This window comes from Colletotrichum phormii (assembly GCF_030913505.1).
Source record: "Colletotrichum phormii strain CBS 102054 chromosome Unknown BDP81scaffold_33, whole genome shotgun sequence".
Classification (NCBI taxonomy): Eukaryota; Fungi; Ascomycota; class Sordariomycetes; order Glomerellales; family Glomerellaceae; genus Colletotrichum; species Colletotrichum phormii.
Window position 1 is genome coordinate 117,553 of NW_026851475.1, and position 27,787 is coordinate 145,339.

The 27,787-nt window shown below is 53.2% G+C and overlaps 7 protein-coding genes across 7 annotated transcripts; 2 read left to right on the forward strand and 5 right to left on the reverse strand.

Moving 5' to 3' along the window:
• Window positions 1-49: 49 nt before the first annotated feature.
• Window positions 50-2,443, forward strand: BDP81DRAFT_506698 (uncharacterized protein). The gene has a single exon (XM_060595667.1). The coding sequence runs from the start codon at window positions 361-363 to the stop codon at window positions 2,332-2,334; it is 1,974 nt and encodes a 657-aa protein (XP_060438727.1). The 5' UTR covers window positions 50-360; the 3' UTR covers window positions 2,335-2,443.
• Window positions 2,444-2,642: 199 nt separating this feature from the next.
• Window positions 2,643-3,082, reverse strand: BDP81DRAFT_440720 (uncharacterized protein). The gene has a single exon (XM_060591540.1). It carries the CDS (start codon window positions 2,988-2,990, stop codon window positions 2,706-2,708), a length of 285 nt encoding a protein of 94 aa, XP_060438728.1. The 5' UTR covers window positions 2,991-3,082; the 3' UTR covers window positions 2,643-2,705.
• A 484-nt stretch (window positions 3,083-3,566) lies between these two features.
• BDP81DRAFT_333516 (uncharacterized protein) lies at window positions 3,567-5,300 on the reverse strand (the record flags this gene model as incomplete). Its single annotated transcript, XM_060585674.1, has 4 exons — window positions 3,567-3,959; window positions 4,013-4,858; window positions 4,920-4,997; window positions 5,130-5,300. The coding sequence occupies 4 exons, from the start codon at window positions 5,298-5,300 to the stop codon at window positions 3,567-3,569; spliced, it is 1,488 nt and encodes a 495-aa protein (XP_060438729.1).
• A 2,447-nt stretch (window positions 5,301-7,747) lies between these two features.
• Window positions 7,748-8,207, forward strand: BDP81DRAFT_440722 (uncharacterized protein). The gene has a single exon (XM_060591541.1). It carries the CDS (start codon window positions 7,821-7,823, stop codon window positions 8,052-8,054), a length of 234 nt encoding a protein of 77 aa, XP_060438730.1. The 5' UTR covers window positions 7,748-7,820; the 3' UTR covers window positions 8,055-8,207.
• Window positions 8,208-8,908: 701 nt separating this feature from the next.
• Window positions 8,909-10,573, reverse strand: BDP81DRAFT_333624 (major facilitator superfamily transporter; the record flags this gene model as incomplete). Its single annotated transcript, XM_060585681.1, has 4 exons — window positions 8,909-8,944; window positions 9,002-9,933; window positions 9,991-10,237; window positions 10,304-10,573. 4 exons carry the CDS (start codon window positions 10,571-10,573, stop codon window positions 8,909-8,911), a joined length of 1,485 nt encoding a protein of 494 aa, XP_060438731.1.
• Window positions 10,574-17,070: 6,497 nt separating this feature from the next.
• Window positions 17,071-18,269, reverse strand: BDP81DRAFT_289785 (Glucanosyltransferase; the record flags this gene model as incomplete). Its single annotated transcript, XM_060583058.1, has 2 exons — window positions 17,071-18,117; window positions 18,189-18,269. Coding segments are annotated over 2 exons (1,128 nt in total), but the record flags the coding sequence as incomplete, so codon positions are not given.
• An 8,521-nt stretch (window positions 18,270-26,790) lies between these two features.
• Window positions 26,791-27,405, reverse strand: BDP81DRAFT_465803 (uncharacterized protein; the record flags this gene model as incomplete). Its single annotated transcript, XM_060594323.1, has 1 exon — window positions 26,791-27,405. The coding sequence occupies one exon, from the start codon at window positions 27,403-27,405 to the stop codon at window positions 26,791-26,793; it is 615 nt and encodes a 204-aa protein (XP_060438733.1).
• Window positions 27,406-27,787: the final 382 nt, after the last annotated feature.

Below are 27,787 nucleotides of genomic sequence, written 5' to 3' on the forward strand. Positions count from 1 at the left end.
CCAAGGTGAAGCTGGCAGGTCCTCAATTGTGTGCGCCGGTGTGTGTGATAGTTGCTTCATAGCCTCTTGACAAAGACGCGTTTGTTGTTGGTCTGCTTCGCCATTGGTCTCCTCAAAGCTACCTTTAGTCGGAAATCATGGAGGAACTCTCAAGCATTCTCCAACTTGATCTGAGTTGTTGAGTTGTGATATGGTCTTTGATCATTCCAGTTCGTCACCCAAACGGCTTTCAGGCCATCTCTGGAGCTCTGAGTGTGACGGATATCCACGTTTGAAGATCCCAGAGCCTTTGAAACCGAGACAAAGATACCAGCAGCTTCAGCTTGTCGCTCATCTAGTACCAGGGCTCTTCCTGAAGCCATGATCCAATGCAATATCTCTCGAAGAAGGTACCCGAATTTTGTGTCAAAAAGGCCTCATCTGCGCTCAACCTGGGCAACACCATCTTGTTCTTCTTCTCCATCTCGAAACCGTTCGAGATTCCCATTCTCACTCTCACCAACAGACCATACATCTGAAATGCAGAGCTGTCCAGCCAGCATGTCCTCGCAAGCGGAGGGCACACAGGGAAAGCTCGACTTTTATCCCGCGAGCTACTTCATGCCCATCCGCCACGGCGGCGAACGCCCAATCAAAGTAGCAGGCTACACACTCAGAGCGCTCGCCGAAACCTGCCGCAGCGAAGAGAGATACAATGCCGCCCGCGAAGCTCTCATGAGCATCATCCACATTCTGGCGGAGGAAATTGAGATGCTCCGAGCCGTCGAATCGGCTGCTACAAGACCAGGTAAGCAGAGATACCTCGATGGATGGCAGGATTCATTGATGACTATCGTCGGCGTGCTCGACTATTGCATCGTCAAGCCGACTCCCAAGCCTTCCCCGAGAGCTGCTCGCCCCGAGGCGGCGCACCAGCTTAATAACCCTTCGCAACCCCTCGCAGTGCAGACACACGCAGAGATGGGCGCATGCCGTCCGCTTCTGAGTCTGGAAACTTTAGCAGAGGCCCGCGATGATGCTAAAGGCAAGGGACCGAGGTCACCCGATGTAATTGACATCCGGCGTCAGGAAGAGAGTGCCGACCGCTGGCTAGACTTCATCGTTGGCGACAAGTATCGTCTTCCAAAGAGGAACTCATCTCTGGGCATTTCCTCCGCCGCAAGCACTAGCTCGGTCATCGACACCCCTTCAAGCTCCAGCAACAGCTCCTCGGCCCAGAACCTCCTCTCTTTCCCTCCCAACCAGGACACCGAGAAGATCGCCCTCGCCGGGGAAGAGCCAACGTTCTTTACCTCACAACTCATGCCTGGCGTCGACAATTTCCAGATCCTCCTCGACTATGAGCAGCAGTGCCGCACCTCGGAGCGAAGAATCGTGGCGGAGCTGATGGAATCCTGCGTATCCCGCCAGATCATCTTCCACAACTACATCAGCCGAATGCCCAAGTTCGAGAGCGTAGATAGCGATGACGAAGAGGATGCTGCGGATGGCATCAACTATCCATTCTTTAGCCAGAGGATGTATGAGCGCATGACGGAAGAGATGAAGGGGTATTATCAGCGCTGGCGTGATACAGCCTGGCATAATGACACGAGTACTGAGACTGATACGGAGACGGAGACGGAGACTGACACCGACGTTGAGCTCGAGGAAGCAAGCACACAAGCTGTTGAAGAGCGTACTGATCCGACTAGTGAGAATCTCGTGGAGGACGGCTTTGCGGAGCCCAACGTTGCATACGTCATCCCGGAACTGAATTACTGGCCTCCAATGGTACCGAACACTTCTTACGAGCGAGAAGATCAATGGCCAGAAGCTCAGGGGCCAGACGCACAGTTCCCCGTCTACCAGAACCTACCCATGATATCGCCGGACTTTGTGCCAAACACTAGAAGCTCAGATGTTACATCCAACCTTCTCTTATCCTCCAAAGACGTCCCGCTGCCCAGTCAGTCAGATCTCATTGTAGAGACACACAGCCCCGAGGACAACTGGGACCTACTCTCATCCTCCCAAGACTCGCTGCCGAACATTGAACAGAGACACGCTTCCAGGGGATGGGGACTATTCGGGCACAGAGAGTACCAGTCCCGTCCAGTCGACCAATCTGTCTCGCGCTCATCAAAGGGAAACCTTGGAGAATTCATTCACGGAGCGCCACTCGCCGCCTCGCGGACTGGTACGATTGATTCTCAGAGAACGTCAGCCGAGCCAATTTATCCGGCGAGTCCCACGGGTCCTTCACCTCCCCCCGAACCCTGGACTTTCGTGTGCCAATGCAGGGGATGTCAGGCACGGGCTGCTCGCGATCAGGTTTGGACAATATCATGTTGATTTTGGGGGTATCAAGTTTCGTATGTATTTGGGCTAGGTTCGTGGTGCGGTAGATTGGTTTCTAGACTTGAGTGGTTGTTAGCTGATATCTTTAAAAGTGCAATAGACGGGTTTACTCACGAAGCATGGCCATGACTGCTCCCTCTGAACCTATCCTCCCTATGCCCGTGCCCCTCAACGCCATATCGGGCTTCAACTCCCTCAACCTTGCTTCCGTTTCATCGCCCAGCGTCTATGCAATGGTCTCCGTCTCCATGTCTCCCTCCTCGGGCTTCTCAGCGGTGCCTTCGACGTCTGCAAGGAGTCAAGTCAGCTTTAGTCGTCCTTTACTACAACAATCTCTTCCCCCCTTTGACGTCTTTTTCCACAAGTCACCAAAAGCACTCACCCTGCATGACAACTTCCCCATCCGCCTCCATCTGCCTCCTCAGCGCATTGGCAATCTTCTTCTCCATCTTCTTGGCCTTCTTCTTGCTCATGGGCGCGTTGGGACCGCTGGTGGGCATCAGGCCGGGCCTCGCGCCGCGCATGGTGTCCGTCCTGGCAATCTGGTGCCGGTTCGCCTCGGACTTCTTGCGGCGGGCAATCTTGGCGCCGAGGGCCCTGTTGGCCAGGCGGTTCTTGGAGGGACCGTTGGGGTTCTTGACGGACGGCATGGTGGCGGTGTCTTTCGGTGTCGTCGAGAGATTTGGGTTATTCGACGTGAAGGGAGAAAGAGAGGAGAGGCGGTGTCGAAGAAGGGGTGGCAAAATGGTCGGCAGACGAAATGCGATTGAGCATCGCTCTGGGATTTTTTACAGTGGAGCACGAGGCGGGATGCAGGTTCGGGATCCAGGCCCGCCCCGCTTGCCCCTCGCTGACCCCACACCTCTCACCGAGGCCGGTGTGCGTCAAGGTGAAGCACGCTCTGTACACCAGGTCTCTGGCGGCGTGCCGCTCAGTCTTTTGGAGCAGTCATAATAGAGTACTTCCCAATACTCAAAACGGCTAGTTGAAGTATTACCGTGTTTCTATCTTTCGTGTCTAGCTTCTCAATACACTGTATACCATGATAGATCCGAGTTTGTGAAGGCTTCATGTCAAACTGCAAATCGAAATTCTTGTCCTATGGAGACGCTTTCCTGCCCATGAAATGTGGTGCAACCTGAATCCAAACGCCGAACCTGAAATGCGATATGCCCTTCCTGTCTATTCAATCAACGCCGACGGATACTACTCTTTTACATCCCCCATCACCGCGCCACTCTGTCACTATTCTTGCCAATGGTACTAGGACTGCTGGGGCTTCCCTCGTCGTCCACATCCTCCTTCAGGCCTTTGCGGGCCTCATCGTCATCGTCGTCGCTCATGAGGCCCTCGAGCTCGAATTCCTCGGCGTCACGCACTTGGCGGGCTTCACCGGGGCGACCGTTTGCCAGGGGCACGCCGTTCGCCAGGTTGACCTTGCCTTCGGTGTTGGTGTTGCGGTCGAAGAGGTGGATGAGCATCATGGTGAAGAGGAAGAGCAGGAATGCGAAAGAGTAGATAATAAGGATGTACGACACGTGATCGAGGCCGGAGTTGGCGACAAGCTCCATCTGCTCTTCAGTAGCGCCCATAAAGAGGAAGCCAGAAGCGTACAAAAGCTAGGAGACATTAGATAGTGCTCAGGGACAGTTTTTGGGTCATGATAACTTACGAAGACAGGGATAAATTGCCAGCTGTTCGTTTGGCGTCCATCCGCGGAAACGCCAACGCCGTCCTTGACAACAAAGGCAACCTCAATGACACGAGTAATGCCAACACCCATCAGAGTCTTACCAAACATGTTGTGGGTCATGGCACTGATAGGAAGTTCCTGAGGATGGGCAGACATGGCCCATCCAGTAACACCAATGACGAAGCCGGGAATGAAGTTGCGCTTGGGGTTTCCGTCACGGTCCCGGCTGAGCCAGATACCAACAAGGCCAGCACACCACCAAATGATTCCCATGGTTGTGTGTTGCCAGTCATTCCTGACCCATTCCGTGCCCCATCGATGCTCAGTAAAGGTGTTCACGCAGCCCCATGCTGCAATAACGATGCTGTCAAAGAATTCCTGGGATCGGCCGCTGCGTCGCACCCACAACTGTCCGACAAGGAGAAGCAGGGTCAAGATGATTCCGTAAGCAATGAAAGCGCTGCCCATGATGAAATGCGCCAAGCACTGGCCGAGGTGGTCGCCCTGGCAGAAACCCAACGAGGTGATGCCGCCAAACAAGAACTGTGTCCAAGCCAAGACTGGGGAGGCCTTGCCCAAGATGCTGTGGGCAGGCTTGATGAAGCGGCGGATGCGGCCGTTGATACCCTTCTCGAGATGCAGCCTGAGGTAGATGCCCAATCCGACCTGGGAGGCCATGATGATCATGAGCCAGTTGGCGAAGGAGGCGTGGACGTTATGGGCGACGAATTGTCTTCCGCCATGCATGTGGCCGAGGAAGTATCCGACAATGGCGAGAGCGGAGCCGAGGACTTGGGTCGGAACATGCCATCGGTTTTTGGTCATCTGGAGGGAAGCGTTTGTTAGCAACTTTCGAGAAGTGAAGACGGGTAGGATCGCCACTTACTCCCAAGACCATGCCGACGGGGAAGATGACCCCGAAGGCCAGCATCATGATGAAGATGTGAATCCATAATATCGTGTCCTGCAATTATCGTCAGTTAGCATCTCTGTTCTTTCGTTTCTCGTGTTTCTTAACCGTGTTTCAAGAGGTCGGGGGAGTTTTTGCTAGCAGTCTGCAAGCAATCTGTCGTTCGGTGAAGTGGTGGTCGCTTACGATGGGTTCCTGCGAGACGGTCTCGCCCTCCTGGATGTGGCTGACGCCGTGTTCGTGACCGAGAGCCATGGGGAGCGATGTGAGGATGTATGCAGCAGCAGCAGCGAGTGTCTTGAAGGAGGAGAAAGACTTCAGCGGCAACGAGGCCGTAAAAGAGTCGAGTCGCGCCATGACGGGCGTTTCGAAATAGCAGAAGCGTCCCCTGTGCTGCTTAGGCTGGGCTCTGTCGGGGCGCTGGAGCCAGACGTGTCACAGACTTGAGCCTGCTGGAGTGTTTGGAGCGGGGCGGGCTTGAGGATGTAGCAACGCAATTGGCGAGGTTCGGACGAAGCGTCGAGGATGGTGAGGTAAGGTCAGGTAAGCGACAATAGGGACCTGACGAGACGAGACGGGTAGGCGGTACGCTGTAGAGCAAGCGAATGCCTACGGGGGAGGTGTAGCGTAGCGGTACTGGAGCGTCGAGGCGCGTGGAGAGGGTCGCGGGAAGGGGTCTGAGGGTTTTCGGTCGGTCGGTGGGTCGGTCGGTCAGGCCAAGGCTTGAAGGTCGGTCGTTACGTTAGGACAAGGTAAGGTTGGTGTGGGAGGATGGGAGGGAGGAAGGGAGAGGGAAGCTATCTTGGGACGGCGACGGGACCCTTGGACGCACGCAGGCCTCCTCTCCTATGGCGGTGTTTGTCGGACGGAGAGGCTTTGGTGGCGATATGTCGTGCAAATAGAGATATGTAGGATGCAAAAGAGAGAATTGCAAAAAGAAGAATTGAGGCTCACGGCTGGGCTTGAAAGAAAAGGAGAGACAAGCGCCAAATTGGAAAAGACCCGGTCGTCGTGTCCATTAGATTATGGCTTCGCTGATGGACCGGACCTAACTGACCTGGACGGCCTACGAATTCGGAATACGTATTTCGTACCTTACGAATACATGGAGACGAGCCGGAGGCTTCGGTAACGCCCATATCGCAAAGTGGGGTCAACCTCCGAGGTATCTCTGCCCATAGGTTTGGCTACGATATACTTTGCCGGGGAATCCGTCACCCAAACTGCCCGTCGTGAAGTGGAAGGGACGCCGTTGGATTGGCCGGAGCAGATGACGCGGTAATGGTGCAAAGTATTATTTTCTATAAACATGCACGAAACAGTACTTTGCTTTTTTCTCACTGTCAATTTGAGCAGTTGCTGACTCCCTCACACCTGCCTTCTGTTGATTGTTGTTGCAGTGCTTGTGACTTGTGACTTGTCTGCTCCTTCCTTGCGACTCGCGACTCTGGGAATCTGCAGAGTGCAGGTGGCAGGTGCTCCTCGGACCTGCCCTGCACGTTTCCCATCCCATCCAGGTCCTTCCCATTCGTCAGCCAGGTACGTACCGCACTTTCCCATCGAGGCATAACAGCATTGAGCGCATTTCCATTGGCTGAGACAGGCATTTTCCCCCTCTCAAAAGTGGACCCTCTCAGAAATGCCCCAGGCAAAGAAAAAAAGGTATTCGCCCATTTCCTTTTTCCCCGTCGCCGACTTTCCGTTCCAGGTTCGCCGGTCCGCCCGCAACGGCACAACGGGCATCAGTCAGCACAATCACCTGCACTTCATCATTGTAGAATGCTCGCTCATCTTAGTCAACGACTTACTCAGTAGCCAATGTACCTGTCACACGATGCTGTAGTCAGAAACGTCTCAAGCCTCAACCTCGAAAGTCAAAGACTCGAGATAATCAAAACACCAGAGGACAGAGTTGCAATAACTTCCAAGAACACTGCCCCAATGCCAAATATCCTCTTTCCCACCACCCCCTGCCAAGCTATCATTCTGAACCCGGCCCGCCTAGCAAGCTCGGCCATGCCACGGTGAAGAGCTAAATTGTTGCAAAAAAAAAATGCCCGTAAAATCTCTCTTTCTCACAGTCTCTCCCTTGAGTCCCTCCCAAGTCCAGGGTCGATCCCACCAAGTAATATGCATCTTGGCTCAAGCAAGCCAAGCTTTCCATTTCTTTTTGCCGCTTGACAGTGCTTGAGCCGATGTCAAGTTTGCCCTTGGCAAGGAGCTGCTTGCCTAGCTGCGAGTACGGAGTATGTATCCGTCTAGTCACTGAGGTGGGTGCGGATATTTGAGGCCTCTCTGAGATGCCGAATGACAAGTAGCCTGTCGTATACATCCCAAGTAGGCTTACACAAGTGACATGCATAGCTGACTATGACCTGACGCATTTACGTGAAGCCATCATCGTCCTGAATCACTTATATGGAGACTTCATCGACATGTTTGAATGGCACGTGAATGCGTTCACACCAACTACAACCGCCTGTGGTCTCTCATCTGTTGTCCCGGGTCTAGGACAGAGGAAGGGTTCGAGCGGTTCGCGTGGGCGTGCGCTGTGCGTGTACGTCAACCACTTGGGTTAAAATGACACGAACCCTTCTCAGGACAGCCTCTCGTGGACGTCTTTTACTCGACCGTGAAAGAACTCAATGGACGTGTCATCAATGCCGTCGCATCTCTGGCCTCTAGGAACTTCTCCAAGAGTAATCAGAGCTATGAGCGCAAGCCTAGACTCGACAGTGCTCGGTTCGAATTCTCGATTTTTCAGCAAGCCAGCACGGCCTTGTTCGCTGCCGCGTCGGCAGAAGGCGTAATCTCCCGAGCATCGCGTCAATACTTCAGTCGACAATCCGTGGTCAGACTATCAACTGATCTTGGTCCATGGCGAACGCCATGTCCATAAAGCCCATTTTAGCTCATCGTGTAAGCAGCCTCGGTATCTTGCAGCAGCTGGTCCAACGCTTTATCGTACTCATTTTGCTCTCCATGCCTCGTGGGCAAAGTGTCGAACATCAATCAAGAACATCTCCTCCATTCTATGCTTGCTTTCGACAAGATAACGAGCCCAAGAGACTGCAATTCATGCGCAAAGTTCGCCGCCATCGGGTGTCTTAAATTGGGATTATGACGACTCACTACTGTCAATCAACAACACATTCTCATTGAACCCGTCCTTCATAGATGGTATGTTCGCTCGACAAGGTAATTAGTAACTAGAAGTGTCTACTCAAGACATGCTACTCAAGACATGATGATCTCAGCGTCGTACTGTGAACACTTGTCATCGCTCCAGGCTCTCCTCTCTTTCCCTCACACACGGACGCCATTTTAAATGACAAAGCAACGTGTCACTGATGTGAAGTTACCGATGCGCCTGGCCCCCGCCAGTGAGAACGTTGAAAACCTGGCCATAGAGCCTTGACATGTGCAGGCAGAACCATGCAATTGCTTCTACCCAGCCACATGATGACAGGAAGACTAATCCTTGAAACCGTAGGGCTTACACACATGCCAAAGGTCCAATGCACGACGCCGGCGCCGAGACCTAGACCTAGACGGAGTAGCCCGAGCCACCGGACCCTCGCCGGCCAACCACGCATCGCCGAAGGCGCCTAGCGCCGCCGTCTCCCACGGTTCTTCACGAATCCCGCAGCCGCCAACGACGCAGCTCTCGTCTGGCTGCCGTCGCATGCCTCGGCTCTTTCGTCGATCGCGGAGAGATTACTATTCCTTGTCGAATGGCGCAATATCACTTACTTAAACACCATGGGAGGCCGCAATTTGTTCACAATAATTTCGTTCATGGGCTCTCGCTCGGTATGATTCATTGGCACACGCCTTGCTACACGGATAGAATATTCTCATGACGCTGGGCACCTTGTCCCTTGAATCCCTCAAAACCACGCTTGAGATTCTCATAATCTCTTTCATTCATCATAAAACACGCTCAGCCACCCCATATATGTCCCCTAGTAGGTGTACCGGAAGCCAGGCTGAGCACCCTCCTGCAAACTTGAGTTAGCAATCGTTTCAGATCCTAGAGTCTCGTGGGAAACACTTACATCGTCAGCCTCGAGCTCCTTCTCGCCCCTGTCGGCCTTCTTGTTCTTGAAGTAGGCATCCACAGTCAACAAGCCGACCAAAATGCACGTCAACAAGCTGCACGCAATGCAGGCGTACATGCCCGGGCGGTAGTGAGGCTTGTCCTGCTCACGGAAGAGCAAGCTGCCGGCAATACCTCCAATACCACCAAACGAGACCAGAGTCGCACTGCAGAAAGCGCGCTTCCACTGGCCGCGGATGTTGTTCGCCTGGTACGCCATCACAGCGGGGACGTTGGAGTTGGCACCGGCCGTGGTCAGGAAGACACCAAAGTAGCGGACCGCCGCGCTGGAGTGGAATCCCATGATGGGAAGACCGACGATGCAGAAGAGCATGTTGATGAGAACCACGGGGCCACGGAACTTCATCTTGTCGCCCAACCACGCGGTCGCGAACATGACGATACCGGCAAAGGCGTACGGGGGCGCCACGAGGCACTGCGCGGCACCGACATCGAAGCCCATGTTGATCTGGAGAATGATGGGCAGGAAGTATGCGAGCGCGTACGAGACGGTGGTGGTGTTGAAGAAGATCATGGCGTAGGCCCAGATTCTCCAGTCGGTGCCGGCACCGAGGAATCTCTTCAGGTTGAAAGCGGGAATATGGGCGTCGCCACGGTCGCGGTTCACGCGCGAAACGATCCAGGCGCGCTCACGCTCGCCGAGGAAGTTCCAATCCTTGCGCTTCTTAGAGTCGGGGAAGTCAACGAGGAGCCAGTAGCCTGCAACGCCAAGGGCGCAGGTGAGGGCACCTTCGATGATGAAGATCCAGCGCCATCCCGTCAAGCCCTGTTGGCCGTTAAGTTGCATCAGACCGAAGGCGAGGATACCGGAAAAGGCGGAGGCGACGCAGCCGAGGAGGTAGAAGACGGAGTACCGCTTTCCAACCTCATCTGTTTAGGTACGGTCAGAAGTCTGGCCGTAAAGGTGTAGTGAGCGGGACAACTTACATCTCGTGTACCATGTGCTGAGAAGGTAGACACAGCTGGGGAAGAAACCGGCCTCGAGAACACCCAGCAGGATTCTGCATGCATACAAGTGTGTGTACTTTGCCGAGAAACCCATACCAATCATCACAGCACCCCACAAGAGGGTGATTCCACCCAGGTGCAGACGAGGACCGATTTTGCGAACAATAATGGTCGAGGGCGGCTGGAAGACGATGTACGGGATGAAGAAGAGGAGGGAAGCGATGCTCTGTTGCAGTGAATGGTCAGCTACCCACCCTCATCACACCGCATATTCGACGATGAATTCACTCACGTATCGGTTGTCAAGATAGAGACCCAATTCCTTGGTCATGCCAGCAATGGCAGCCGCAGACAAATTGGTGCGATCCATCAGTGACACGCAGTACATCAGGCCGACAGTCACGACGAGTCTTCGGTCGACACGCTTGATAATACTACGTTGCTCCTCGGCAGTGAAGCCATGGTCAATGTCGAGGTCGTGAGAGTCGTTGAGGGAGCTGGTCCTGACGTGATCACTGTGCTCGAAGCCTGCCTTCTCGGGGTCTGAGACGGGACGATCCATGGTGGGCGGTTGTCGTTTGATCGAAGCTCGTTGTGAATGAGTCGTCGAAGAGGAGGGACTGATGTCGAAGGGCCGGGACGCGGGAAGAGGCGCACAGAAGCTGCAGGTTGTGCGTCACTTATTGAGTTTGACCAAGGGAGGGGGTCAGTCGAGGAAGAGATCTGGGCCTTCTAATCAACACCGACGCAAGACTGAGGAATGCCGTTCGAATAAGGATGTGGAACAAGCAAACCAAAGTTAAGAGGGGAAACTCTGGAGGTTATCTACTCAAGAAACACAAAGATCCTGAGAGTAGCATCGGATGACACGACGATTCGATAACGATACGCACACAGCCTTTTTGTATCCGTTCGGGTCCAGCCCCAGTTCCCCGCGAAAAGAAAAAGACAAGTCGACGACGACTACGACCCCCTTCATCTCACCCCCCGACCCCCCTGGTCCGTAAGACAAGACATACACACGAAAGCACCACGACCCAAGGACCGAAGACCAGGGCCTTGAAGCCATCCAAACCACCGGCGTTCCTTTTCCCCATGTTCCCCAGAAAAAACCATAGACGAAAGGAGCCTTAGCAAAGCACACGTCCCCATATCTCCCCCGCCCTGGGATGGGGGGAACCACCCCCGATGCTGCTGTCCTTTTGCTGCGGGGGAGCCAATCAAACTCATAACAAGACAAGAAGATACCGAGGGTGGCGGCAAGCAAGCAAGCCTAGGAAGAAGCCTGTCGAGTCGTCGACTCGTTCGAAGAAGCCAAGACTGAAAGGACCAGGGCGTGGCCGCAGTGCCGCATTAGGATGAGAAAGTCGGAACGAAAGCCACGGAAAGGGTGTGGTATGCGGCATCGGTTTTCCCTCTAGCCGTCAGAGACAAGACATTCAGACACCGGGAGACGGGTCCAGCCAAAGACGGTGTTGGTATGTACGGAGTAGCTAGGTATTGAGACGGCAGATAATAGAGACACGCATACATACCGTAGTCTGCTAAATTGTAGAATTGCAGAAACCGAGATATCATTTGGTAGTCTCCCATGTTTACGACAGCCGATATTGATCCTCTTGAAATCCCACATCCCTCTCATATTTCTCTCACTCCATACTCTGTACACTCACTCTCGCTCAAATCCACTCATTTGACTCAACCATGCTCACCAAAAATACAGCGGCACAGCGTGCGGCTAGCCACAACAGCTCAAATCCGGGGTACCAAAGGTTCAAAGTGGGTTCGTCCCGGCCTTTGGCTGCGGGGTAAAGGCACGATGTGCGTGTGGAGAGAGAGAGCTGGAGCCTCCACGTCCCGTGTGGGTGGTGAGAAGTCCGCCGAGTCTAGTGGGAAGAAAGCCGGGGAAAGGGGGCCCATCATTGATCATTCATGGGCCCTTTGGGACTACGGAGTATGAGAGGGGACGTGTGTCGGTCATTCACTCTTGAAATGTCCACTCATAATACAGAAAGACAAGATGAATAAAATGGTCAAAAGTGGTCATGGTTCGGCCGGTCGACTCGGTACTGTGCGCCGGAGCGGCTTGGCGGGTATGCGATTGGATCGTCTGCCGGCGGATTGCCCAATTCGGTTCTAGACGCGAAGCTGAGGCTAAGGTATGCAAGCCCACGCGATGAGACCCGAGAACGTACTAGGCGCACTGTTCTGGCAATATGGATGCTTTTCTCATCTCCCTCTCTTCCCGGGTCTTTCTGGGATGATACGCGGCCCCGTCGGCAAGGTAGAAACAGTTGATTTGAGGGAAAGGGTGAGGGGTGAGAACTGAGAAGCAAAGAAGATCGACGGGACATACGGAGGCGTACATGGGGAAATGGAGATATGAGCCAGGGTTTGAGGACACCGACAGGAAGTGATATGCTTCTTCTTCAGGCTTGATGACACACTGCTCAGGGTATCTCACAGGCAAAGTGATATAACCCTGTGGAGCGTGTCTGGGCAAAAGCCGCGTGCCACCCCCGACCTGTCCTGTCCCGACGTTTACAGCCATGTTGCCGTCTTGTCCGTCGTCAACAGTCGTTGAAAGCATCGAAAAGGCATTCCCAATCACATCAACAGGGAGATGAGCTGTCGTTAACTCGCCTCCTTCCCTTGCCCGTGGCTGTTGCCCCCCTGTTCCCGACATGGCGGTCTTCGTGTCTGTGAGTCTGTGACTGACTGCTGTCTCAAGCGTCCTAGCGCACATCATCCCAACAACGTGTAAGGATTCCACTACCGTGACCGCGGTTCAGACATCGTCTTCAGTCTCCCTTGCGTTGGCGTTGGGGCGAGAGCTGCGAGCATGGACCCTTGAGAACCAGGTGATTCGATGCCGCCCTCTTCAATTTCGCCGTGCTACCAAACAACAAGAAATAGGACCAGCCAAGCAGCATTGGCACCGCCGCAGATACATCCCTCCACAGATCATGCACACTTTCTCCCGAGTCTAGGTCCCGACTCCTACCTATTGAGGATGTGAGGATGCATAGGTACACGCCACACCCTCCATGATCAACCCGTCCGGACGGCGGACGACCATTATAGATTCCCCCTCAGAGGCTCAGACTAAGGTAGGACATCAAACTGTCCAGTCTAGACCTGACAAGCCATCCTTCCAACCCCCCCTCCCTCGGTGCGAACCTCGGCATCCTCGACCCTTCTATGGCGTGCCATTGGGCGACGATCACCTCTCCTGTGTCCGATTGAACGAGAACTGAAGCTAATTTCAACGACACAAAATCCCGATAGTTGGGTTGAACCTACCTACATCTTTCGCCCGCCGTGCCACGCCGTCGCTTCTTGGTAGTCTGCCTGCCTACAGCCCGCAATTGCCTCCTGTCCTTTTGCTGCCCACCCCCCCCCTCTCCATCTCAATGAGATTCGCGGCAGATTCGCAAACCAATCCCAAAACGTGCAAAGTCGCCCAGCCTCCATCATGATCCTACAGATCCAACAAATCACCCAGAGCTTGGTGATACCTTGTTGGTTAGGCTACGTGTTCTGCTTGGTTCTTGAATGATGAATAGAGAGTCTACATGTGGCCTGGAGAATAGGGCTGCATCTCTGCGCCGCAAGGCTGCATTCAATGGAATAGGAGACGCCTGTAGCACTGCTTGAGACCGAGGAAGGATCATCGCCGTAAAGTTACGTACCTTGCGGTTTGGAACTGACGAACCAAAGCCTGTAGAGTGGCCGAACTTCCTCGGTTGTCTCGGCCTTCCAGAATTTGTGTAAACTTGAGGGTTCTCAAAGGCGCCAGTCGTAATGAACTCTATTTCTCACACAATCTTGTTGGTCCATGGAGAAGGATAGGAAAGATTCTTTATGTGGCTCTACTCTAGCACTTCTCAGATAGTCGTTGAAGCTTTTCGAAACCGGGCAAGTACGGCCATCTGCGCCTCTTCCCGTAGCTTTCGCAACTCATTCTTACATGATATTACTATTTTGAGGCCTCCATTCGTACAGCCATGTTAGGCAAGATAGACATAATACCTTTGTGCTCCGTTATCAGTGTCAGAGATCTCTGCCCGTGGTACTGCTGTTCCCGTGCCAATGACACCATCAGTGCCAAAGTTCATAACCGACGAAGCCGTAAGTTTCCAACCTCTTCTCTTCTCTTCACGTCTTCGAAACATCCACATGCTAGTTGCGACCAAAGAATGTCACGGACTTTTCTGTTTAATAGTCGGAGACACAACTAACCAATATCCATTTACCTTCTTCAGATGCTCATTAGCGAGACCGCCAAAGCAATTAACCAGAGCAATCCAACTCCCACGCTTCGAATAACCCCTATGTACACACTTGGCTCCGGCCATACTACGGACGGTATCGATGATAATAAGGGGCAATTGCAAACTCCTTCTGCAAAGGACTATTGTAGTCCTGCTCCAAAGTTGGAAGCCTTTGGCCTTCCGGCTTTTGCCTACCATTCGAAATACAGCGAGTACAATGTAGTATTTCCTCGAATATCTCAGGCTATCACTTGAACCGTCTCCCTTATCCCTCTCTTCAGCTACTTTAATTTCCCACGATACTGTCGTCACCTCTACTGAACCAGTCGTAGATCGTGTTGATCATTAGAACTTAGGGTTGGCCAGCTACACTCCACTCAACTCCCTTTTCAATCGTAAGGACGCATGGTCTACAGTTCAAGTATCTAATCTTGTTCCGATTCGGAATAGAAAGGCGAAAAGACAACTTGTTTCGAAATTTCGAAGAATGCTGTCCACACCGTTGATCCCATGACTCTCAAGATGTCCCCCAAGGCCAACTCCTCAGGGGCTTGTACAAGAAGAGGACCACACCAGTTCGGAAGATGGCCTGAGAGTTTCTACAGCCAGCCCTCAAAGTGGCGTTTCTTCCAGTCTGCTACATATCAGCTAAATAGAACAGACCGAGTTAGCGTGACTTGGATAGAGGGCTACAACAAGCTCGCAGGCTCGCTAACAGGCCCTCGACCGAAGCAGAAAACACCAAATTATCACGGAAGAATGAAACCAACCGTACTGCGTTCTTCCTACCTACTTACAGAACACGACGGCGTCATCTAGACAACCGCAGCTAGAGGCGTGACTCTCGAGTATCCGCCTGCGATTCCCGTTGAAGGTCGAATCTCTCCGGTAACCTTTGAGAGGCCGAGTGGTTGCGACACATGGTGGTCTTCACGAAACAAGGTTGAACAGACTTGATAAGGGTCAACGTAGTAAGTAACGTATAAGCTGACTGGGCCAAAGATAGTTCTACATTCGTTGCCACTGACCATCTTGCCCAGTTTGCCAACACAGCCTCTTCGACCCATACCGCGAGCTCTTGAAGTGAAGGGGGTTGGTCGTGACCGGCAGTTTATTCTCAAACGATTCGAGGTTTCCTCGGAAAGGTGCATCTCAGAGTAACTCTACGGAAAGTCCAATGTTGCTGGAGTTCCTACCTGGGCGACCAGATGGCGTGCCTCGGCGGTCATATGCGCACTATCCTTCAACTCAAACCCCAGAACCGGGATTTCAGGTTTTACCAAAAGGACCTGATCTCGTCCTTGCCTGATTCTCCGCGAACTTGCCTCAAGGTGCATTTGATGACCAGAAGGGAACAATTCTGTTGTAAATAGTTACCCAATGACCATACGTTGCACACCCCTTTCACAGTGGCCTGCCTAGCCCTGTTGTGTAAAAAGAGCTGCTCCCAGTTGAGCAAACAGGTATCAGACGAAACAATTGAAACTGTGTTTACCGTGGTAGATGTTGAGTCTGCAACGAACTGCGGAAGCCAGATGTTTCGTCACCCTAGAGAAACCATCCGTACTTACGTATCCATACAAAAGAGAGACGAACCAGACAAAGTTCGTCGCGGAAAAAAAACAACAGAACGCTCCGCTAGCGTCCTTGGTTTGAGCCTCCCAACCCATCAGGAAAAGGGGGTCATCACGAGCACCAGTCAGTGTTACGGCGTCTATGCTTCAGCACTGGGGCGAACAACCTCTGTCGAGCTATTTCCCAGGGTAGAGGCTGCGACAGCCTGGAACTGCGATACGGCTTGGGATCGTCGTTGAAAGATCCCCACAAGAGGATGAAAAGCAGTCAAAGATCAAGCTGTCATCTTGGCAGACATAGATTGTATCTTCGCCGCTTCAATAAAAGTCTTGAAAATGTTCCACAGACAGTCCAAGAGTCCTGCCAAGACGCAGCATTTACAGTCACGCATTCACAAGGTCAATCAGGACAGGCAGCCAATGCGAACAAAAAGAAAAAGTTCTATTCATCGAGCCAAAAGACACTAGAAAACAACATTGACCTCTGTCGGCCAGTCATGAAGCAGAATAGCTGCTGCCAGCGAGGTCCCAACGCCATGTGATGGTGAGAAACACAAAAGAACCTCATGCCAATAATGAAATCTGTCGAGTTGTGACTGTATTAAACGAGGCACCGTAGTAGCCTGCGTCGGATATCCTACACGCTCGCATAATGTATATCGCCCTGATCCTGGGCGCACACCCCCCCCATTTTTCCACCTCGAAACATCATTAGATGAAGAGACCGTTTACAGAGCAACCATGGCAGCGCCGACGGCACCAGCGGCGATAATGTAGGCGCCGATGGCGAAGCCGCCGAAGTTGAACATGGGCTGGTAGGGGCTGCCGGCAGCAGCGTTGCCAGAAGAGCTGGAGCTGGGTTTGGCAGTGGAGGAGACGGGGGCGGTGGCGGTGGCAGCAGCGCTGTTGGCGGCGGAGGCGGAGGCGAGGGCAGAGCTGCAAGAGCTGTCGGTGGAGGCAGGGGTGACGACCTGGCCCTGGCCATCGTAGTCGCAAGCAGTGCTGGCAGACTTCTGGGCCTTGTAGTAGGTGTCCATGACGAAGGCGAGCTTCTGCTCGTCAGTGCACATGGAGTAGGCGCCGTAGACACCGGTGGTGGTGTTGGTGTTGATGCCGCGGCAAGAGTCGGGGGAGGCACCGCAGATGTAGCCGAAGACCTCGCCAATGGCAGAAGCCTTCAGGCCATCCTTGGGGGTGCAAGAAAGAGACTTAACCATGCAGTCGCAGAGGGAGCTGTCAGGGGTGGGGGGAAGGGCCTCGCCGTGAACCTCCCAGGTGGAGGAGGTGCCGGGGCACTCGGCGGCCTTGTTGGTGGGCTGGTAGGAGTCCATCTGGACGGCGTCGGGGGTGGCGGCAAGAACACGGGCAGCGAGCCGGTCGTAGTTCTTCATGGGGGTAGCGACGCCCTTGTTGATCTCAACGAGACCGTAGTCGTTGGCCTCCTGGTGGTACATGTAGACGATACCGCCAGAGAAGACATCGGTCATCTCCTTTTGGTACAGAGCAGTGGTCTCCTGGAAGATACGGCCATCGGCACCGTCGGGGATGTTGCAGCCGTACTCGGCGAAGAAGACGGGGACGGAGTAGTTCTTGAAGAAGTCGATCTGGGTGGTGTAACCGGCACCGGCGAGGGTGTTCTTACCGCACCACGAGTAGATGTTGTAACCCCAGAAGTCAATGGCAGTCTCCTCAGCACCGCAGTTGAAGTAGTGGGCCGAGTTGGTGCGGATTTCGGCGTCGTCGTTGGCGGCGTAGCCGACACCCATCCAGCGGTAGCCCTTGTCCTTGATGTGCTTCTTGGAGTCACGGACGGCAGCCTTGACGAAGGCGGATGCCTCGGTGTTGGTCTTGTTGTTGGAGACCTCGTTACCGGCGAAGAAACCGATGGTGTTGTCGTACTTGGCGAGGGAGTCGATGACGGCGGTGTAGCGGTCGAGGAGCTCGGTATTCCACTGGGCGTTGTCACGGTTGATGGACAGCTTGGGCTCACCCAAGTCAGAGACGACGTAGATGCCGGCGTCGCTGAGGAGCTTCATGCAGGCGTCGTGGTCGTTCTTGGGGTCAATGGCGTAGGTTCGGATGGTGTTGGTGCCGGCCTTGACCATGATGGGAACGTCACGCTTGCAAGCAGTCTCGTCTGCGAGGGGGTCGGCGTACTCGCCAGTCTTGGACTCACCACCGGCGGCGGCGGTGTCCTGCTGGTAGGCAATACCCTTCATGTAGAACTGGGTACCGTTCTCGTAGAAGAACTTGGAGCCCTAGTTTGAATTGTTAGTTATCGGCCAGTCTTGGAGAGAGTGGGGGGGGGGGGGGGGGGATGGCATCATACCTTCATGACGATAGGGTCGAGAGCAGCAGCATTGCCGGCGAGCAGCAGAGCCGCGGAAACAGCGGCGGCGACCTTGCCCATTGTGATGGTTGTGTGAGTGTGTGGTTGGGAGGATCTTCTCGGACGGGTTCGTCGTCGAGGTTGTTGTCGGGAAGTGGGAAGTGACGTTGGGCTGTTGTGTTTATTCTCGGCCTGGAATCTTGTCTTTCCTGAGTATCCGGATCCAAACGGGATTGCAAAAGGTAGAAATAATTGGTTGAGCTAACGAGAGTGCGAAGTGGTTTGTTGTTGATTAAAAGAATAGGGTTTCAGAGACAGTGACACACATTCAAGATGAATAAGGCCTTGTCTAATAAATTCCCCTAAAAGAAGAAACGATTGCGGATAGCAAGTGAGGGAGTGGACGGGTTTGGAGGAAACACGGAGAGGAGAAAGGAGAATCGAGAAGTCAGAGATTCTGTGACGGGAGGGAGGCGCGAGGTAGAAAAGCAGAAACACGCCCTGGAATGAGTGGTTTGGGAGACCCACTGGGTACGAAGTACAACCTGCAAGTACCTCTGTACTTTTAGATGTATCTTTTTCAATGATGGAAAGAGCGAGAGAAATGAACCTGCCTGCAATTGCTACAGTGGACTGTGGAAGGCAGGCAGAGAGGAAGGATCGACTGGTGAGGCAGGAGTCCCGGGGCGGCAGGCTAGACCACGGCGTCAAGAAGGTAGGTACTAGGTATCCGTAGGTAGGTAGGAAGCAACGGCGCGGAAGGCGTAAAAAGGTACCTTGAAGTTTGAACAGGCAGGGAAGGAAGGGACAGGGATCATGGATAATCAACGTGGGCAAGAGGGAAGGAGGGGCAGGGGTGGCCCCTTTTGGTTTATCCTTACTGGCAAGCTTCTTCTGCTAGCCTCATGCCTCTTGCTTCCCCCCCTGCCTTCTTCTCATAGTCTCTCCCCTCCACTCCCCTCTCTAATCTCTATTTCCCTCTTTTTTGTCACCGTTTATCCGTACTGTTCAGTCTTCAGCATTCATCCAATTTCGCTCTCTACCAATTCATTGAGCAATCGTCCCGTATTCGATGCGCAAATTGGATCCCCGTTCGTGAATACCTTACCTGCGCTACCAAACACCAACACACATCCATCTCTGCATCCTGTTACTGATGCCGCTTATTGGATACACCATTGGCACACATATTCAGACAACAGACCGCAGACACGAGTAGCCGGCGCGAGAGCGAGGCGCAGTCGTCTTAGCACCCAACCATTCATTGCCTGCATCTTCATTTCCATTCTTTGGACGAGACGAGCAGAAGAGATGCGACGGTACCTGAAGCCACTGCGCGACACTATTGAATCACGAGGTACCTGCACCTGTGCCAAATTAGCACCTGCACTCGACATGCATCTGCCAACCGAACCTACAGTACTAAAGGAATGTCCTACCTAAGAACCTTCTTCTCTGCAAAAAAAAAAAAAAGAAAAAAAAAAAGAGACACGAGATACGTATCCTAGATGCACGCCGGGAACCGCCTGGGCCATGTTCATCTCGTTTCAAGGTTGTGAGAGACTTTGCACAGTGTGGAAAGAGGTCCATCCTACTGCCCCCTATGACGTCCACATACCTGACTAACATTTGCCCAGGTATCTCACGCACAAAACAGTTATGGCCTCATCTTCACTGCATTTCTACCCCATCCATCTCGACAGCACTCTCTTCTAAGTTCTGACGCCGTCACGAACCAACGCTGAGCCGTGGCACTCAAAACGATCCCCCGGTTCACACTGTAGCCGCCGGGGCCACGGTCCACCGCCTCATCCACCAAGGCCATTAGTGAATTAGCGAGAAATAGGGGCAATCTCCACTCAAGGTGAGCTTCGGCCTGGAGAACCGGCTGACCTTCCAGACCGGGACTTGTGGACGCCGGGCTCATCTTCTCACGACCCAGCCGCCGCCCCTCGTCTGGTCCACTCTCGAGTGTCCAAGACTCCAAGTCTCCTAGTCTCTACTCCGTACGGATAGACCAACAAGTCGCCGAAATGCTACAGCCTGTCTCCGTCCACTAGACGAACAACTGGAGGCTATCGTGTACCGCCAAGCGCCAACCATCACCATCTTTGGCCTCAACAGATAAACCAAGAACTCTTCGACTTGGCTTGCCAAGAGGTCATTCCCCTCTCAGCATTGGCATTTCTTGTCGTCCGTCCTCTGCGCCTCACTACTCAGTGGACATCACGTCCCGCTGTCAAGTCCCGCAGCGCACAACCAGGCAAAAAGTCAATTTCACTTCAGAGCCTCCCCTTCGCCCAGCCGCTGCCCAGCGCGACCTTCTCCCTCAGGTCTGCCACGACAAACTCCCACCGACTCTGCCCAGCCCAATCCAAGATGCTTGAGACGAACATAGGAGCGGTCTAAAAGAATTTTCAACCTTGTCTGTCAGATACGGACACAGTCTCCTTGTTGTTGGCACTGCAATCAACTTCCGGCATTGCTTTCTTGTTATCTTCTCCACCGTGACCAACTCGACTATCAATATCAGCCTCCGAGGTGTCACTCGCCAAAAAGCCCAAATCTCCAGCGAGAACCACAGATAATGTTACAATGGGCAATCCAATACTCTGTGCAATGCAGGAGTAGAACAAACCGGAGAGCAACAACAGTCCCAGAGGACCAGACTCCCCAGCAGATGCACCGCCAACTTCTATCAATGTACTCGGTACTCCGTACACAGTCTGACAGCAGCGGCGGTCCAGACCTCAAGGCCAATCATCCCACTATTCGTCTGTTCCTCCAGTCATCCCACATCCATCCATCCATCCATCCATGATCCATCAGACTCGCAGCGCTCGGCTGTGGCTGTCTCGCTGCACTCGAACCCAGACGGACCGATGTTTCTGGCGAGCACCCTATGACAAAGCGATGCGCAATCTTCCCGTATCCTTGCTTGACTGCTTCATGGATGCCTCACTGCCCTTGGTTACTGAAGAGCAAACTCAGATCGAGCTGAGCTAGCCAACGCATGACGGGCAGCTTCACCATCAGCTCGGGACGGACGGGGACCGACCGAATTCTCCGATTGTCGATGAAGCAGCGCATCGACAAACTGTCAACCACAGCCCCAGAGGCGAAACTTTCACCTCGCCGCCGCCAATACGAGGCTCGGAGGCACACCTACAGGCTGTGGGTGTGTCACTACTTCTACGCAGTAAAAGCTCTTAGTTCTGACCAGCGGCGCAGCGAGCGCTAACCACCATGTTCCCTGACTCGATGGGTTTTCCAGTACAGTGCTGGTGGTGGCAGCATCCATACTGGCCTGAAACCTGGAGTACGTACGGATACTCGCCAGGTGCCAACTTGCAAGAAGAGCAACAAAAATAGGACCGGCGAAGCGGGAGTCCAATTAACTCTCTTTTGGTGTGGCTTACTCTAAGTTATTTACTCTCGGCCTAGCGCCAGGCTTAAACGACCCAGACACCCAGAGATTCTCCAGAGAAAAGCCAGAGGGACCTGATTCGAAAGTGAGATGCGCCGCTGGCATTGGTCCAAGGCCCGGCATCAAAACATCAATCCCGGTCGTGCGAATCTCAATCTGGAATCACCTTTATGCTCGCCGCCCCGATTTTCCAACGACAGAATTGTGGTTTATGTGGGTTGCTCGACACTGGTTCATCTGCCGCGCAAGAAGCCAATACGATGGACGAACGATTTGCTTGCTTCTCCTTCACCCGTCTTGCATCTTGTCTCTCCCCGAATCAACAATGTCTTGCTGATCGTATATACGGATCTTCTATTCTATGGATTCCATGCGACGTTGTCTGCGGCAGTGCAACTCCAAGTCCCCAAAGCACTGAGGTCTGTTTGTTCTGTTCGTCCCTGTGGCATGCCTGGTTGGCCAACACTCCAATGCAGCCCCCCCCCTCCCCCCCAATTCCCATTCTCCTACCGCGTTCGTTTGCTATTCTTGTTGGCAGTCGATAGAAGATCGTTTCGGTATCGTTCGCGCCCCGTTTCACACTCATTCAAATGATTCAAATCGCAAAAGGCATCCATCCATCCCACCCGGCTATCATCCCGCGGCCACCCAGCGGGATCCCCGTCCGCCGTGTCCGCAGCTCCCGCGTTCTCGATATTCTTTCCTCGGATTCTCGCGTCTTATCCTCAAGCAAGTCCTCGTTACCTATCTCCCCCCGGCTCATCCGACCAGCGACCGTCCCTTTCCCTCCCGGCGTCACCAAAACCTTGAGCCTTGAAGGGGCCCACTTTGGCAGGATGATCCCCTCAAGTCCGTGTCAAGTTGATGGGGAACCACTGAATCCGCCTCCAGCTGAACCATCTGCCACAGTGCCAAGAGAGGACACTGCGCTCTGGAGTCTGCGGCGCTGATCGAGATTTTCCCAGGCCCGACGTCATCGGTGGGCGGCTTGTCGATGCCAATCTTCCCATCCGCCCAAGCGGGTTGTTTCTTTCGACCTGGTCTGATCTGGCCTTCCTTTTCGGATTGGTAAATGGTGGGTGGTTCCTGTCAACATCGTGCTTGTGGTTCCCTAATGTTGATCTCGGAATACTCGAAATGCTTGATTCCTCTGGCCCCCTGGTGCTCCGTCATCTATCGTCTCGTCTCCGGTTGTCGTTTGTCGTTAATCATTAGGCGCGTTATTCGTTTACTCGTTGCTCGTTTCTTGTTCGTCATTCGTCACTCCCCGGTGGGCCGTCGCAGCGGTACTGGAATGCAATGATGTATGATGCATCATATCATCCATACGTCTGCCGGCCGTGTTGCCTGCCCCATGGCATATCACCATCTGCCGGTGATCTTGAAATAGGCCTTCCCTACGCCGTAGCAGACCCCATCCCAGACCTCGTACGTCTCGCGCCAGACGGTACGGAGCGGGTTGCGCCCCGACGAGCGGCCTGATCTGCCGTTACGTTGGTACTGGTTGACGGTTGTCATTGTAGCTTATCGCCTCGGTCTCGTGATTTACTTTGGTGCTTGCTCTTTTGATATCCGTATCGTTCACGACAATGCTCAAAACCATCACTTACACTGCAGAACAGGCAGTCCCTTTGCCTCATTAAATACGTCTGGGCGAAAGCTGCCTCGTCTCACAAAAAAGCCTGCCTACATCTTGGCGACCGTCAACCATCGCCAAGGTCATTGATCGACCCCGTCACCCGTCAGTCGCCCGTCCTGTCACCCGGCGGTGCGGCCATCACGAGCGCTCCCGCACAGCCCGCATCACACCGCACCGCCTGACAGCCGTTCCATTCGTAGTACGGGTTGCACCTGGCCCTACGCCGGAACCTGAGCTAAATGGAACGGACCCGCCTCGCCGCTGCGGATGGCTGCTAACACCTTGCCTTACTACCTTACTACGACGTGCAAACTTGACCGCTGACCAAACATATTACAGAAGCACCCGACCGGGAGTTACCTGAGGAACACCCAACAGGCACATCTCACGGATCCTGAGGGCCACCACACGCGCCGATCAAGTGCCTGTTTCGACACATTTTCTGACCATAGAGGACCTTTGCATTGCGCCCAGCATTTGTTGAGAATCCTCCGACCGGACTGAGGTGAGCCTGTGGGTGGCTCATATTTTTGTCAATAAGCACATCGCGACGTTGAATTTCTAGTTGGGGGATTAGTGGCTGCGGCGTAGGTTCCTGCCGGCGTCACTGCGCTCACAATGACGGGCACTCAACTCACCCACTCGCTCTCGTTTGAAACCACATGCATGATATCAAGCAACTAATAGATGTTCAAGCACACGATGAAATAAGCCTCGTCAGAGACAGCCTGTAGGTATTTGTGTGTTTATTGGTGTGTCACACACCCACGTTTCTGTGCTAATGTCTTACGGCCCGCGGACACCGACGCGACAGCCCTTTTCATCCCCCGCGTGCTGTGTTCCCAGCCGGCACTTGGATGATATGTCTTGCATTTCGTGCATCGCCCGCCCGTCATACCGCCTCCATAGGTCTTTCGGATACGGATTGTGACGGCGAGTGGGAAGGAGGTGATCTATGAGACCTGGGGACGGCTGAGGCGCTGGTCTCATCGAAAGGAAGGAGCTGGTAGGAGAGGCTGCCTTCCTCCGATGTCACGGGTGGGCAAGGAGTCAATAGGCGGTGGCCGAATGTTTGCCACCCAAGTTTGCAATATCATGTAGGCTGTTTAGAACGTAGGCTTGGATGAGTGAACGATACAGATATCTGTTGGCTACCTAGAGACTGTTGCCTTATGATGAGAGAATGTATTCCTTCTCGCCACCTTTGAGCAAGTCTTCTGATGGCTCTTTCCACATGCAGCTGATGACTGATATTTGGCGACTGCTGCCGTGTACTGCCTTCTGAAACCCATCCTCAAGTCTTACACCTGCTCATCTGGGCAAGTTCCAATTCATATCTCATAATCCTTTCGTCCATGTCGTTCTCTCGCCCATAGGCACATGACATTGGTTGTGTACAGGGTAGTTCGAGGTCTCTGGCTCGATTGGAGGGCAAAGCTCCCTCGGTATGACGCGATAGATGCGTCTCGTTGTGCCCTCATGTACTCATGATCTCGTGTCTTGAAAGACTCTTCGTCACCTCTCCACGCACACAATGGTAATGATAATGTAGCAAATCAGTCTCTGATATATCAGTACGAGATGTTGGTACTGCCGGGTGTTTCGCAAGTCAGGATGGATGTGACGTACGAGAGTATGTGAAGCAAGTGTGATGGTAGTCGTAGCAAGTATAACATTCGTGATGGCTGTCGATGAGTATCAGGCGCGAGGCTGCTCAGTCGAGGCGGATTCTCTTGGTGCCTGCCCTGTTTGTTAATTTTGTTGAAGGTTGCGGGAGGGGAGAAGTTGTCGACTTACCTCGCTTGCTCGCGTCGATCACCTGGATGACGATCTCGGTGCTGCCAGTGGAAATCGCGATCTCGATCGGCTTATTGCCGTTGACGGCCTTGGGGTCGGCTATCTGAGAGGGCATGTTGTCGTAGATTGTCACGACAGGTGACAAGCGCAACTTCCGACGCGGCTTGTACGTCTTCTTGGTAGGAGTGGCAGGAGGAGTGAAGAGAGAATCCTCGGCGCCGTTGCCCTCAGACTTCTTCAGGAGGAACTTGGTGTGGTGCTCGCGGAACATCTCGCTGTCAACATATTCACAGCTAGCAGACTCCTTGTGCTGAGCGAAGGGATCGTCTTTCTTCTCCCAGGCCCAAGCCTGCATGGTGCAGAAATCACAAACCACAATGTCGCTTCCCTCCTTCTGATTGCCCTGGAAGCGATAGCCCGCGCCAGCCATGTCCTCGGGCGAGGGGTGAGAGTGAGGCCAGCGGCCGGGCTTGCCGTCCATACCGCGATCGAAGTAGGAGAGGAGGCGGACACAGAACTCATCCATGTTGGCTTCGGAGTTTGACTGGTAGCTGAAGTAAGTGAAAGGACTTGAAACGATGCGGGTAGAAGAGAATTGGAAAGCTGGTAGGGGTTGCTGTGTGATATGGGCTTGGGGCGAAAGTAGTTGAGAGGGAGAGTCTGTGATGATGGGAAAGACAGAAAAAATTCGAGGCAAGTAGAGGGTAGAGATGAAGAAACAGTGGCCTCCAAAGCAGAAGGAAGGAGCAGGCTTGAGAATGGGAAGGGGGGCTCTCGCCAGTTTTGTGAGTTGCCTTGGGTTCTGCGGGATAAGTAGAGATGAGGGCTCGTGATATAATGAGCAAGATTGTGAAAGAAGATGTGTTGATGGAGGGCTCAAGGCAGGAGCGGCGAGTCTCATCAATGCTGTCCGTCACTGGGGCACTCGGGTAAGAAGCCTCTTTCCACCGAGAACAAGACCAGTCTGCCTCTTCAAATCGACAATCAAACCTCAATGCGAGTGACATGAGGGTGCAAATATATCAAATTTGAGAATGATCAATTCTTTTAGCCCTTGTCACTTGGGCTCTTTGGCTTTGTAATAGTAACCCGTGGACTGGCCTCGGGAGACATAAAGAGGTTGTCAATTCGGGATTCAAGTCTTCTCAGCAGAGCTTACCTTGACAATATTGCCTTTAATCTCATCAAGGCCTTGGAAGCGCCAGGAGCAAAGTACTCATTCCAAAATCCCCCTCCTGACCGCGGTTCGCCTAAATTTGGCCCATTGCCCTTTACCTGTAAGATGCATCTTGGTGTCTTTGACTTCACGCTTCTTCAAGTCATGGTCCTATGCCCAACAGTCAGCTATCCCTTTCCTAGAAGAGGAGTCACTTACAGCTATTGGCGTATTTGATTGAGGAGAAACCCAGGAGACCCAGCCTCTGATTCTGCTTTTATGTTTAATATACTTTGTAACATACTGCTCATCGGGGCATGCCCATGTACAGGCAATTCCCTGTCGGCTGTTTAGAGTGCAAGTTGGTTGACAAAACATGAAATTCATCACCAAGAAGCTATTTGACTCAAATATATAAAAGAACGAGTACTCGACTATTTGGCGATGCCATCTATCGCTTCGTTATAATAGTAAAGTTGTAGGCAAAATACCACGCTTGCCTCCCTAATGCACAATCTAGCCACTCTAAATAGTAAAACTCAAGTCATCATGTACCTAATTTAAGGAATCCAAGCTCTCTGAGTCAGACTGTACCAAAGGCCTCTCCTACCGCTGCGTAGGAATCCTTCTTGTACTTCAGCCAGTATTCAATCGCCGCGGACCCCGTTACAATCACCATGTCCATGTCAATGCTCTGTGGCGGAACGTAGACCTCAAACGCCGGGGACGATTGTCCAAGCATGCCGCTTAACCTGCCTTCAGGGTACCTTTTCCATGTCGCCAGCAAGTTTCCTCCGGCATCTTTCAAGTACATCGTGTTCATCGACATGCTCAAGTTGGAGACACTCCAACTGTAGCTCAGTCCCTGATGGTCGAACCTGTGCAAGTTTCCCATCGTGTTTGTCTTCATCTTGATCGGCATGCCGCGGAGAATAACGTCGATCTTCGAGGATAGGGAGTGGTGTTTTGCTGTGCCCAACGCTTCACCTGATGCCTGCGCTCGGGGGTCTGCGTGTAACACGGCGACCGTTTTGTTTTCCTTGTTGCTGTGAAGGACGTAGAATGGTGTTGTGGAACCGGTTGCAAGATCGACACGGTCTATTATTGTTTGGGCACCACCGAGTCGTTCCACCTGACGGAGGACTTCGCAGGGTGAGCCAGTTGGCGTAGGTGTTGCGTCGCAGCAGGTGCTGAGCATGTTGTGCGATTTTTGGTTGTGTTAATCGATGCGTTTATCGACGAGGGAAACGAGCTCGTACATTTTATGGACTGGGTTTGAAATGACGTCCGAACGGTATTTGTATCAATAAAGGTGGAATAGTGTCTTGCTTGATGTGGCTTACTGATGATCCAGGCTTGCTCAACTAGTGTGGTGATGTTACAGCGTTTAAACTTGGGGAAGAAATAAGCATAAATACATCCTTTGCCCAGACTTGGAAAGCCGTGAACATCGGCAACTCTGCCGTGTCTGCCGTGTCTGCCTCGGGCACCATAAGGGGTGCTTGGAGCTCAAAGATGGTGGTTCGAAACGACTTCATACTTCCCAATCCAGTAAGCCAAGATGATATCTCGTGGATTAA

Excerpts from the sequence above, each read along its gene's own strand:
- BDP81DRAFT_506698 (XM_060595667.1), top strand. The coding sequence starts at position 361 with ATGATCCAATGCAATATCTCTCGAAGAAGGTACCCGAATTTTGTGTCA.
- BDP81DRAFT_440720 (XM_060591540.1), bottom strand. The coding sequence starts at position 2,990 with ATGCCGTCCGTCAAGAACCCCAACGGTCCCTCCAAGAACCGCCTGGCC.
- BDP81DRAFT_440722 (XM_060591541.1), top strand. The coding sequence starts at position 7,821 with ATGGCGAACGCCATGTCCATAAAGCCCATTTTAGCTCATCGTGTAAGC.